This window comes from Myxine glutinosa, chromosome 1 (assembly GCF_964187855.1).
Source record: "Myxine glutinosa chromosome 1, kmMyxGlut1.1, whole genome shotgun sequence".
NCBI lineage: Eukaryota > Metazoa > Chordata > Myxini > Myxiniformes > Myxinidae > Myxine > Myxine glutinosa.
In genome coordinates this window covers 132,585,496-132,598,090 of record NC_136261.1, presented here as the reverse complement: position 1 = coordinate 132,598,090, position 12,595 = coordinate 132,585,496, and the positions used below count along the sequence as shown (strand labels likewise).

Below are 12,595 nucleotides of genomic sequence, written 5' to 3'. Positions count from 1 at the left end.
ACCAGCCGATTAGGTTTTGGCTCAGGTCCGAATCCAGATCCAGCCAATCAGTGGGATACAAAACATAAACTGTTTTGCCTGGCAGAGGTATTGTGCTCTACCGAGTGCCATTCTTGTTGTTGTTTCATCATTTCTCTAGAAGCGCGTTTGTGCCGCTGAAGCAGTGCCCCAATTACCAGTGAGCTGGTACTCAATTTTCCGACCTCAGAAGGATGACAGGCTGAGTCAACCCACCTGGCGTTAATTCAACGATCGACCGGGATTCAAACTCAGGATCCTGGGATCCCAAGCCGGCACCCTAACCATTAAGCCAACGTCAGTGTTAGCTCTGTGGTAGAAAGGTAGAATCGGTGGGTTACAGGAGCGGACAGAATGGGGATCATCTTGAATTGTAAGCTCGAGGAAAAGCTTTTGGCGGTACACTAGGAGCTCATCCCAAACACACTTGACCGAGTGCCAGTTAGCAGACAATACTGCATTCTTGGCCACCACATGAGCAAGTACAGAGTTCTCGAGGATAGCAATGGACTTTGGATTGTGAGCTTCATTAAGACAATATGATGGTTGCTGGTGAGGTCACTGACACAGAATCCTTGAAAGTGTGGAAGAAAGTGATTGAGTGTGTGCATGAGTTCCCCTCCTTGGGGTCAATGATTGCTTCATCTGGAAGAGTGGATGTGGACATTGAGAGAGGATCGCCCAAGCTTCCAGCACTTTTGGAGCTCTGAGATGAGCTGTTTTCAATGATTTCTGTCTAACCATTAAAACAAAGCGTCTTCCTTACCAGACACGTCTACTTTTGCTCTGTTGTAACAGTGCAGAGTGCTGGACACTATTGCAGAAACCTCTCAATAAGCTATATGCATCAGTACAGTCGTCGGCATCTCTAGATGACGGCTGTGGACGCTGCACTTAATGTCACGTGCATCGAGAGTGCTATGGGGGCATCCAGAACCAGTATCCAAGAAGGAGACGAGGCAGACGAGAACAGATAGGTAGCGTTGCCATGTTGCCAGAATGCTGGAATGTCGTATTCGCAAAAGGATTTGTTTTGGAAGATAGTTGTTATAAAGAGGTTACATCAAGGGCATACAGATGCGCTACCTATCAGAAAGGTATAGAGAAGGTTTGCTTGTGTGAACATGTCATTGGTTGTTATCTCCATTATGTGGGTTTCAGAAAGTGTAACGGAGGTGCATGCTTGTGCTTGCATGCACATTTGAATTCTCTACTTTACAGTGGCATTATATTTTGAGGCACTGTGGTCGGTGATCGCAATAATGCTGAAGTTGAATGTCAACAGTAATTGATTTTTTCTTTTCTTTCTCCTTTGTTGCCTTTAAAATTTTCTGGATTATACTTATTATGGAATCATGAACCTCGCCAGTCCGTTTTCTATGCGGGGTAATGTGTCTCACTGCCAAATTGTAACATGCATTTTGTTGTGTGTGGCAGAGAGAAAACCTTGCATACCATTGCAAAGCAAAATGACATCTGCAGCACCTTCCCCAGCTCCTGCTGAACATGGAGCTCTGCCTAACCCCAGCTGCAAAATTATGGTTTTTAGGCCTACCATGGAAGAATTCAAGGAATTCCCTCGCTTTGTGGCATACATGGAATCACAGGGAGCTCATCGTGCTGGCTTGGCGAAGGTAATTACTAATAGCATGATGACTTGTAATACCCACTCCCACTGGGAGTTGGTGCTATGCCATACTATTTGCATGATGAATTTGGGGTCCTCACCCCACCTTGAACTCCTAGGACTATGTTTTTTTTTTTTCTTAACCACCCAAAACCTTTCCTTGCACACCCCGAGTACAACCACAAGTTTTCAACTCGTTATGTCCAGCGGTTCAGGAGTGCATAGAAGTCAAACACACAAACAGACAACTTCTCGAATTATAGTGTGATTGCATCAGCTTGATCAGCTTGTGAAGGACATTATTTATCCATTAAGTGATGGAATGATTGTATTGGCAGAGACAAAAGTCGTCCTCCAGTATACCAGGAGATGGAAGGCGAGCCAACTCTATTGGATTCAAATATCAACTTTGCTAATTGTGTGCTCACTCGAATCGGATTTTTAAGCTGCGAAGCCGCTTCAATATTTGGATGTCTCTGTAAAAAAGGAAGAAGAAGAACCCTTATGATCCACCGTGTTTCATTCTAAAGGGTATTTCTGATGGGTTCTAAAGGGTAATTCTATGGGGTTTCTCAGCTTTGCCTATTTCATATTAAATGGGTGCGGTATATTTTCCACCTCCTCCAACCCCCTCCCCCTCCCCCCACAATTTTCCCTGTCACTTAAACATACAGTATTGTCTTAAAAATGGCTCCCCCCCCTCCTTTTTCTTTTCTTGTTTCATATCGTAATATTTGTTATGTGAACTTCCCAGGTGATCCCACCGAAGGAGTGGAAACCTCGGAGCACTTATGATGACATTGATGATCTGGTCATCCCAGCTCCCATCCAGCAAGTGGTAACTGGCCAGTCAGGCCTGTTTACACAGTATAACATCCAGAAGAAGGCCCAAAGTGTTAAGGAGTATCGGCGCCTTGCAAACAGTGACAAGTAAGTGATTATCGGCTGCTCTCTCCGAAAGTTGGGCTCTGGTTAGGGATGATCCATGGGGATGGTATGTGAGGAAGCAATCCCACCCCATCTTTTATTTTTTTTTATCCCCTGTACTGTTTTTTTCAATTCAAGACTTCTTCACCTTTATTGTGCCTCACCCATTGTAATTTGTAGACTGTAGTGCGACAACCACGAGACCTCTATCCCTTGTATTTATCACTCCCCTCCAATTTTCTGCTTCCTCATGTTGTTTATTTACCTTCTCCTAAGAAGGGGTATGTTAAGGCTTGGAAAATGTGCCATGCTTGATCTCAGTAGAAGGCCACTCCTTGCATCTCCAATCCTTTATTTTCAGACAAAATCTCTCGTGTGTTGTGCACTTATTACTCCCGCCAGGGAGTAATGCATTCGCTCGTGTCCGTCCGTGTGTGTGTGTGTTCGTGTGTTTGTGAACAAGATATCTGGAAAAGTTCTGAACGGATTTGGATGAAAGTTGGTGGGATGATTGCCCTTGGGATAAGGAAGAATTGATTAGTTTTTGGTGAAGCTCAGGATATTATTCCGGATCCAGGAATTATTTTTGGGAAGTTTTTGGAGATTTTTTTCCTTTGTTTTCCTTTAAAAACCAGTTTCTCTGCAGTAATTGGACCGATTGAATGAATGAATGATCGTTTTAAGGCCATTTTTCCCCGCTAGAGCGGGGGTTAGCCTTGCGGGCCCCATGACAATCATGGTTCCCTGTTTGAGGCAATGTTTTTATGGCCGGATGCCCTTCCTGACGCCAACCCTTGGTCACGCTCTTACAATGCGCAGGGATACAGTGTGCCTATTCTGAATCGGGGTACATACCGTGATCATTCATCCCAGCAAGCTGGTACTCAATTTGCCGACCTCGGAAGGATGACAGGCTGAGTCAACCCCACTGGCGTTAATTCAGCGATCAACCGGGATTCGAACCCAGGATCCTAGGATCCCAAGCCGGCACCCTAACCGCTAAGCCAACGCCAGGCTAATTGGACTGATTGAGAGCAAATTTTCACCATAGGAGGGACTCGGTCTGTAGAATATTTTAATGGCAATTATGACGTCACAGGTCACGTGGTTCGGCCGTCATATTGTTTTGAGTGAAAAACACTAAAATCCAATTTTCTCCAAAACACCTGAACAGATCGAGGCCAAACTTTACAGGCAGAATCGCATACCCATGACAAAAAAAGTCAGCGAGCATGACGTCATGCATCACATGGTTTCAGAGTTATGACGTTTTTAAGCACAAACCTTTAAAACCTAGCTCTTCCCTCATTTGTGACCCAATTGAGGGGAAACTTCACAGATCTGTTCAGCATATCGGTGTACTAAAATGTCCTTTTGGAATTTGCGATAGGTCACGTGGTTTGGCAGATATCGTTAATTAAACGCAAATAATAAAAACATTTATATCTCTTGAACCACTTCATTGATCGACGTGAAACTTCATACTGTAGTAGAAGTCATGAAGAGTAACAGTGTGCAAAATTTGAAGATGATTGGATGTATGGTCTGGAAGCTAGAAGTTTTTATTGTGCAAAGAAGAGTCTTCGACTGTGGACGATTAATTATATTTATCACAAGTACAGACTTGCAGGCATCGTTTGACACAATCTCCCGGGTTAATTTTTATCCTCAAATAAAATTATAATTCCAGATTTGTCAATGGCTGAGGTATATTAACAAACGAATAAAACAGATTTGGCAAAATTCCGACTTTAAAAATAAAAAATAAAAAAATCGCATATTCACCCAAGGTTTTGAGAGGCTGAAGAAGAAGAAACCTCGCATGGGCTTCCCAGACCAAATAATTAATTCTTGCTCTGTGATTTTCAGGTTTATTACTCCCACCAGGGAGTAATGCATTCGATCGTGTCTGTCCGTGTGTTAGTGTAGTTTGTGAACAAGATATCTGGAAAAGTTCTGAACGGATTTGGATGAAAGTTGGTGGGATGATTGCCTTTGGGATACGGAAGAATTGATTAGTTTTTGGTGAAACTCAGGTTTTTTTCCCGGATCCAGGAAATTTTTTTGGGAATTTTTTTTTGTTTTATTGCATTCAAGCTTTTATTCTTATTCTTAATTGATGTTTTTCTCCTCCAATTCCGAGATGTATCAAAATATATTCTCTGACAGTTAGGGCCTACTTTCTTTTTCATTTATTGTTTTGGGGAGAGGGGATGTTAAACAAAACGTATTATTCCAACTTGACCCACGGCGGGAGTATGCGCTCTACTGAGTGGCGTTCTAGTTTGAACATTGTAACACAAGTATACAGTTCTTTTCACTCTTTCCCTGCAAATTCATTTTAATGTCCTTTGACTTCAATGTACGAGTACTTGCTTCATTTGACTTTAAAACTCGATTTGCCTCTCAACCAGAAAAAACAGATGGCTTCTTCAGCCATGCCTCTCAGTTGCTTCAGTCACTTATTCTTCATCGGGGAATTGCTGGCCATGCTGGCGTGACTTCAAATGTCGAAATGGATAGCAAAGCACTGGCTCTCAGTCCAGCTAATCCAGGCGTTGATCTAGCGACTTGGAGTCGCAGTCACAAATGGTGGTTTGTGCAATACGAGCCTTGTGCATAGATAACTTGTCAGATAGTAGGAGCACCCTTTTGATTTGATCAACATCTCGGCATTTATCTTTTTTGGCCTGCTGCAATTATTCCATGAGGCCAGCATAATATTCCCCATTGATTGTAGTTTTGTGAGGCACATAATCAATAAGTGAGATTTCCCTGGCATCCCAGAAAATGAAAACCATGGTGTTGGCAGGTAAATATTGGGGGCAAAATTTATTGGGTTGCGGTGATCTCGTGTTTCTTCCATTCTTTGAAATCCATTTTGGTTTAAGTATCACAGTGGTGAAGCTGTTTCATCACCAGTTACTACAACAGCAACAACAACAACAACAACACCAGACATTTTAAGGCCATTTCCCTGCTAGAGCCGGGGTTAGCCTTGCGGGCCCATGACGATCTTCTCCATTTTGCCCTATTTTCTGCATCTCCCCTTGTTAACCCCCTTGCCCGCATTTCTTCTTCCACCACCTTTAGCCAACTCTCGGTCTTCCCCGTCCTCTACTTCATTCTCCATTCATTTTCATCGCTCTTCTCAACCAGTCACTTTCATCCTTCCTCAACACATGAACAAACCATCTCAAACTGTTTCTCTTCACAGAATCCATCACAGGCTCTATTCCCATCATCTTTTGCAATTCATCATTTGTCTTCCTCTCTCTCAACGATACTCCACACATCCACCGAACCATTCGCATTTCCACCCATTCCAGCCTTCGTTGCTGTTCTACGTTCATTACCCATGTCTCGCTCCCATAAATTATAACATTTCTCACACATGCAGCATGCACCTTTCCCTTCAGCTTCAACGACCTTCCCCTCCTCGTCAGCACGCCACTCAATTCCCAAAACTTCTTCCATGCACATCTCACTCTCGCAACCGTTGCCGAGTCTGATCCACCTTCTCCATTCAGCATGTCTCCGAGGTCGCAAAATGTTTTCACATCTTCCAGCTTCACACCGTCTCCAAGATACAACTCGACATTTCCTCCATCTGCAACTCCCTCTACGCACACCTTACACTTGAATGTAGCTGCCACACTGGTTAATGACCCTCTCAGACCACTACATTTTTGATGAACCAACTCAGCGCACATTAAACATTGAATGGAGTTCACTCCGACACCCTTCCTGCACACAGCACATGGCCACTTCCCAGTTCTTTCCACCTCATCACATGCTTTAACACTTGGCATCACCTTCGTCTTTCCGATATTCACTCTCAGACCTTTTGCCTCCATACATTCCTTCCACTTGTTCATCTTCTCCTTCAGTCCATCCATACTCTCCCCAACCAACACCAGATCATCTGCATACAACAACTCCCACGGTAAACCCTCCTTTACGTTCTGAACCAGCACCTCCATCACAGCGACAAATAGTAGTGGACTTGGTACCGAACCCTGATGCACTCCCACCTTCACCTCAAACTCACCACTGTTCCAGTCCTTCGTCCTTACAGCTGTGCGTGCTCTCTCTCTTACATTGCCATCACCACTCTGATCAACCATTCCTCCACTCCTAACTTCCTCAATGCCCATGTCACTACTTTGCGTGGAACCCTATTGAATGCTTTCTCCAGATCAACAAACCCAAGAAACAACTTCTTCCTCTTCTCCATGTACTTCTCCTGCAACTGCCTTACAATAAAAAGTGTGGCTGTCATTCCTCTTCCTGGCATAAATCCAAACTGCATTTTATTGATCTTCACTTTCTTCCTTATCCTCCTCTCCAACACCCTTTCCAATACCTTCATTCCATGCTCTAATAACTTTATCGCTCTATACGAGCCACAGTCCAGAGGGTCACCTTTCCCCTTGAATAGAGGGATGAGGGTACTCAGTTCCCAATCCACTGGAATGCGGCCTTCTTTCACCACCAGATTACAGATCTCTGTCATTCTCTTCACACCCCAACTTCCCGCTGCCTTCAACATATCTCCGACTAATCCCGGCGGCCCTCCAGCTTTTCTACTCTTCATTGGTTTTATCACTTCCTCAACTTCCTTCTCAGTTATCTTTTCTGCCGGACTTTGGATTGTGTTGCCATCCCATTCATTCTCTGCATTCAACAGCATTTCCATATATCTCTTCCATCTTCCTTTAATTCCATCTGGGTCCACGACGATTTGTTCCACTTCATCCTTCAAGCAACTCACCCCCATCACATCGCACCTCTCTTTCGCTATCTGCTTTGCAATCCTGAATACCACTCTCTGACTCTCTTCTGAATCCAAGCATTCTCCGAACATTTTCCTATATGCCTCTTGCGCCTTTGCTACCTCTTTCTTTGCAGCCTTCTTGGCTACCTTATGACCCTCATGCTCTGCCTTTTCTGCCCTCGTACCCTTTGCCTTCTGCCACTCCTTGAACTTCTTCCTCTTCTCGTCAATCCTCTTTCCAACTTCATCATCCCACCACCATGTTTTGAGTGCCTCGGTGGCCCTTTTGTCCATCCACATACCTCACTAACGGCTCCCAACATACTATCTTTCATTGACATCCAACCACTTTCAAGCTCAACCACATCATCCTCTACTATACTCAGCCTCTCTTTTAATGCCTCCCTCACTGTCACCTCTTTCAACCTCCACATCCTCATTCTCGGTTGGTACTTCACCCGCCGAGCTCTCCTCGCACCTTTCACCTTTATGTCGCAGACAACCAAGTGGTGCTGTGAAACAGCCTCCTCCCCCGGGATCACCTTTGTATCCCGGAGGTTCCCCCTCTCTCGCCTACGCACCATCAGGTAGTCAGCGGTTGTCGTCGACCCAACTGACGTGTATGTAACAAGCTTATTATCCGCTTTCTGGAACTGAGTATTACAAATCAACAAACCAGCTGCATCAGCGAACTCTTAAATCCTTTCACCTTCTTCATTCCTCACACCATATCTGTAACCCCCTTGTACTCCCTCAAAACAGTCTACTCCTTCCCACATGTCTATTTAGGTATCCTCCTACCACAACAACTTCCTCATCTTTCACGTTTTCCATCAACTTCTGTATTGCACACCAGAACTTGTCCTTCTCTTCATCGCTCCGACCGACCTGCGGAGCATATCCCGAGATGACGTTCACCAAGAGCTTTCCATTCATCATTTTCATTCATTCTAGTCGCACTCACCACATTGTCTACAAACTCCTCGGAAAACAGGACACCAACACCATTCACGCCTTCCAGGCACCCTTGCCACACAAACTTGTATTTCTGTCCCTGCCTACCCTTCACCATTCTCACACCACTTCCCTTCCATCTCGTCTCCTGCACATAACATATGTCCACTCTTCTTTTGACCAATACTTCCACCCCTTCTCCTGATCTCCCTGTTATTGTCCCTACATTCCATGTCCCAAACCTCAGAAACCGATTTCCACGTGGGGCATCAGATGTTTCGTCATCATAAATGGAGTGATTTCCACCCTTGCTTCGACCGGGTTCCCGACCTTGATTTTTGACGAGAGGGTGTGCGGACCCCCACGGGGTACTTTGGGCTGTACCCTGCCCATATGTAATTGTAATTGTCATGGTTCCCTTTTTTAGGAAATGTTTTATGGCCGGATGCCCTTCCTGACACCAACCCTTTTAGTCGCCTCTTAAAGACACAGAGGGATACGGTGTACCTATTCTAAACCAGGGTACACACCAGGAATCACCAGTCGCCAGTTACTAGATGAGTGATAAATTAAGCTGGACCTGCATTGAACAGTTTGAGAGGCTCACGAGATTGTAATGTTGCCTGAGCGTTAATCGGGGATAATGGGTGTAAAACAGATTAGTTATACCATGAGTACATATTTAGCACAAGTGTTTGGCTTCTCTGTGAAAAATGATAAGGCATGTGCTAGTTTGTTCAGGAGAAGGTAATTGTGACCCCTTCCCACTGTAATGGGTCTGCAAGCTTCCCCACCATTCTCCCTCATTAAGTCTTTAAAATTTTCCCCATGTACACTATCTCTGTGTGTTTATTCTAAAGTGATCTGCATTATAAATAGATCTGCAAGCCCAGTCCACCCCCCCCCACCCCCTGGCAATCCCCCCCAACCCTTTCCTCCCTGAGGACAGCAAAAGTTACGCCTCGCGATTATGCGCTAAGGTGAGAACTGCAGCCCATCCTGAGAACTGCCTGCAACTGCTCGATCTGACTGTGAACTGTATCCGCCCCTCAGCTTCCTTTACCTCACGGTGTGCACTGATTGGTTCTCCTCCCAGCCTCCCGTCACGCCTGGGAGGAGAACCAATCGGTGCATGTCTTTAGAATGTCTAAGGTTTAAGCGCATCTCCCTTAAACCTCAGCTTCCCTTACCTTACCGTGAGGTAAGGGAAGCTGAGGGGCTGTTACAGTTCACACAGTCAGAACGAGCAGTTTAAGGGAGATGCGCTCAATCAAGCAGCAGTCAAAATGGGAGTTTCCTTGAGAGTTGGTTCAAGGAGGTCAGGACCAACAGTTGAGGTGTGAGGAATGTGTCGTTGGCACCGAGCATGAATTCCAACGATTGGATGCAGCAAAAGAGCTGGGATCTGGAAAGCCCGGACAAGCACACACTCCGAGAGACTACGTTCTGGGACGCTGCCAGACACTTCTCTTCGCGCCGAGAGAGAGCTTCACCATCGTAGCTTCCCCACCCTACCCCCACCCCCTGCTCTCCTCAAATCACTAGCACTGATTTCACGCATCCATCTAAGTTAATGCGTAAGCCGTATAGATATTGTGGGCACGTGGGATTAGTTGTACAGGGTGGCCTGAAAGTATCTTTACCCCTCCTCGGTAAAGCATTCGTTCTTCAACTCTTAACATATAGGTTTTATGGTGCAGTACTTCCAGTAATTAATTGGTCAATGTATCTGTATGATGGAATGCATACAGATTCAATGACTGATTAATTATTGTGAGTACACTACACTATCCCCTCCTATTTCCTATTTCTATTTACTCTCCTTGTTTCAAAAAATCCTACCAGAAAAAAGCCAAACTATTTCAATACACAACGATTTTCATTTCTATTAAATTTCCTTCTGCTGGTTCTACATCTTGCCCCCATATTTTCTTCAAACTGAATGTACATTAAATATAAACGCTGCTCCTTTAAAAAAAATCATTTTAAGAATGCATTTCAACCCTTGTATTTCTTTCATAAATGTGACACGTGCTTTTCTTCTCCACCACGATATATCTCCTTCTTCAACAGAATTCTTTTTATGAGGTTTTTGTGTATTCTGCGCCTCATCCGCAAACATCACCCCTTTTCCCTCACCTCTCACTTCCGCTAATAAAGCACCGTGTTTCTCTCTGTTTAACAAGCATTCTAATCTCCCATCCCATGATCTTTATCTCCACCTGTCAAAATTGGGTATATGGAATCAGGAAAAAACATCCACCCCCACTCTCTCAAAGCTTCCCCCTCACCCAACCTCTTAAATTCTTACTCATCACCTCACTTTATAAAACTTTCCCCCACATCCCACACACTCAAACATTCACCTGTACCATCCCTCCCCCAAGCCTCACCGTGCCCCCACAAAGCATCCCCCCTGTCCTGCACCATCCCAACGCCTCCCCCCACCCCCCTCCTATCTCCAACAGTGTGAACTTCAAACCTCCGATGTATCCTCTCCAACCTGGCAAATCTCTCGATCCAGGCTGCCGATAAAGCAGACATCTGTTTAATGGGGGACAACTGGGAAAACCACATTTCCAAGCTGGCCTCCAAAGACAGTCGCCGACTGGGCATCCTCCATCGTGCGAAGTCCTTCCTTGGCACACGAGCTCCTCACCACATACAAGGCTTTCATCCGCAGTTCAATAGAATACTGCTCTCCCCTCTGGGCTGGTGCTCCTGCCTCACACCTAGCTCGGCTTCATGCTGTTGAAACCAAAGCGTTTGGAATCTCCCGTGATGAAGCTAACTCCGAGGGCCTTTCACTCACTCACCGCAGGCAGGTTGGTGGTCTTTCTGTCTTCTACCGACTCCTTCCGGCCTTGCTCCCCCAGCTCTCTCTGGGCTCTGTCCCCCAAATATTCCTACAAGTCTCACAAGATCTGCCAGCAACCCTCTTATGGTTAAACTGCCAAAATCAAGACTCTCTGCTCACCTTCACTCTTTCATTCCTCTTTTCTCCCGCCTCTGGAACAAACTCCCTCACTCTTCAATCCCACTCCACCCTCCAGGTCTTTAAAACAGCTGTTCACCACCATCTCTTATCTCCCCCATCCAAAACCTTGATCTTTTCTACCCCCGTTAATTTACCTCAGATCCACTTTTTTGAAATACCGCCTTCTTTCCTGGAAGTCCTAGCAGTGTCCATGTGTTTTTTTTACCTCTCCCCCCCCCCCCCCCACCTTCCCATGCCGTCTCCCCCCCAAGTCCCCTCCCTCCCACAGATCTCCCGATGTCCCTGCTCTCCATCTTGTTCTCCTGCTCCCTTTATCATATGTTTTATGTTTTATGTGTCAGTTTGTGTTTTTGTGATCAATGTTAGCTCTTACACGACCCTCGATCTTGTATACAAAAAAAAAAAAAGTTGGGTGTGTGATCATGAAGAATTGATTTAATTTTGTTTACTGTTCAAATCCAGATGCAGATACGATAATTTTTTTTAATTCTAAATGTGATTCTTCACCATTGAGTGATTGGGCCAAAACGATATACAGTATACCATATTTCAAAAAGGTGTGGACAGAATATAACAAAACTAGGTGGATGAGTTGGTTAGGCGATAAGAACAAGCGGAATATATTTTGGTTCAGGTCCGAATCCAGATCCGGCCTATCAGTGGGATATAAAACGTAAACTGTTCAGCCTTTGCAGAGGTATGTGTGCTACCGAGTGCTTTTCTAATTTTAACCTTGGATTTGTATTGGAGGATTGATGGCTGCTGTAGCTTTGCATGAAAAGCCTACCTTGGTATTGCTGCAGCTGTGCTGTTGTGACACTCGCCTGTATTTGAAGTTGTGAAGTTTGATCCTGCATGTGTAATGTTTTTGATTTATGGTTTTGATTTATGGCAGTTTGTTTTTGTATTGAAGAATGCCTCGTATTTTCAGGCACTGCACTCCTCGTCATGTCGATTATGACGATTTGGAGAGGAAGTACTGGAAAAACCTCACTTTTGTTGCACCCATCTATGGAGCAGATATCTGTGGCTCACTGTACGATGAGGTGAGCCTTGTGGGCATTTAAATTATTTACTTGGGCTACCAATCTCTCCTGATATGTGCCAAATTGTCATAATGCAACACCTCACTTGTTATTTGTCATTGATAATTGTTGTAGTTTACTAATTGGCTTCAATTGATAAAATTCAGCTTTTAAGCTTGTTCTCTTGGTTTTGAAAGGGTTGTGGGAATAGCCTCTAGGCCACACTGTCAGATTTTACAGCATTTTGACACAATTAGCCCATTCTTGTT

General features: G+C 44.7%; 1 protein-coding gene across 3 annotated transcripts in view; it reads left to right on the top strand.

Moving 5' to 3' along the window:
- KDM4A (lysine demethylase 4A) overlaps positions 1–12,595 on the top strand; it is a 209,963-nt gene that overhangs the window by 19,864 nt on the left and 177,504 nt on the right. For all 3 annotated transcript variants that reach the window (XM_068118523.2, XM_068118529.2, XM_068118535.2), the window contains exons 2-4: positions 1,456–1,652; positions 2,400–2,575; positions 12,233–12,347. In XM_068118523.2, coding sequence (XP_067974624.1) covers positions 1,488–1,652; positions 2,400–2,575; positions 12,233–12,347 — 456 coding nt within the window. In that variant the 5' untranslated portion in view covers positions 1,456–1,487. The remainder of the gene's footprint in view (positions 1–1,455; positions 1,653–2,399; positions 2,576–12,232; positions 12,348–12,595) is intronic.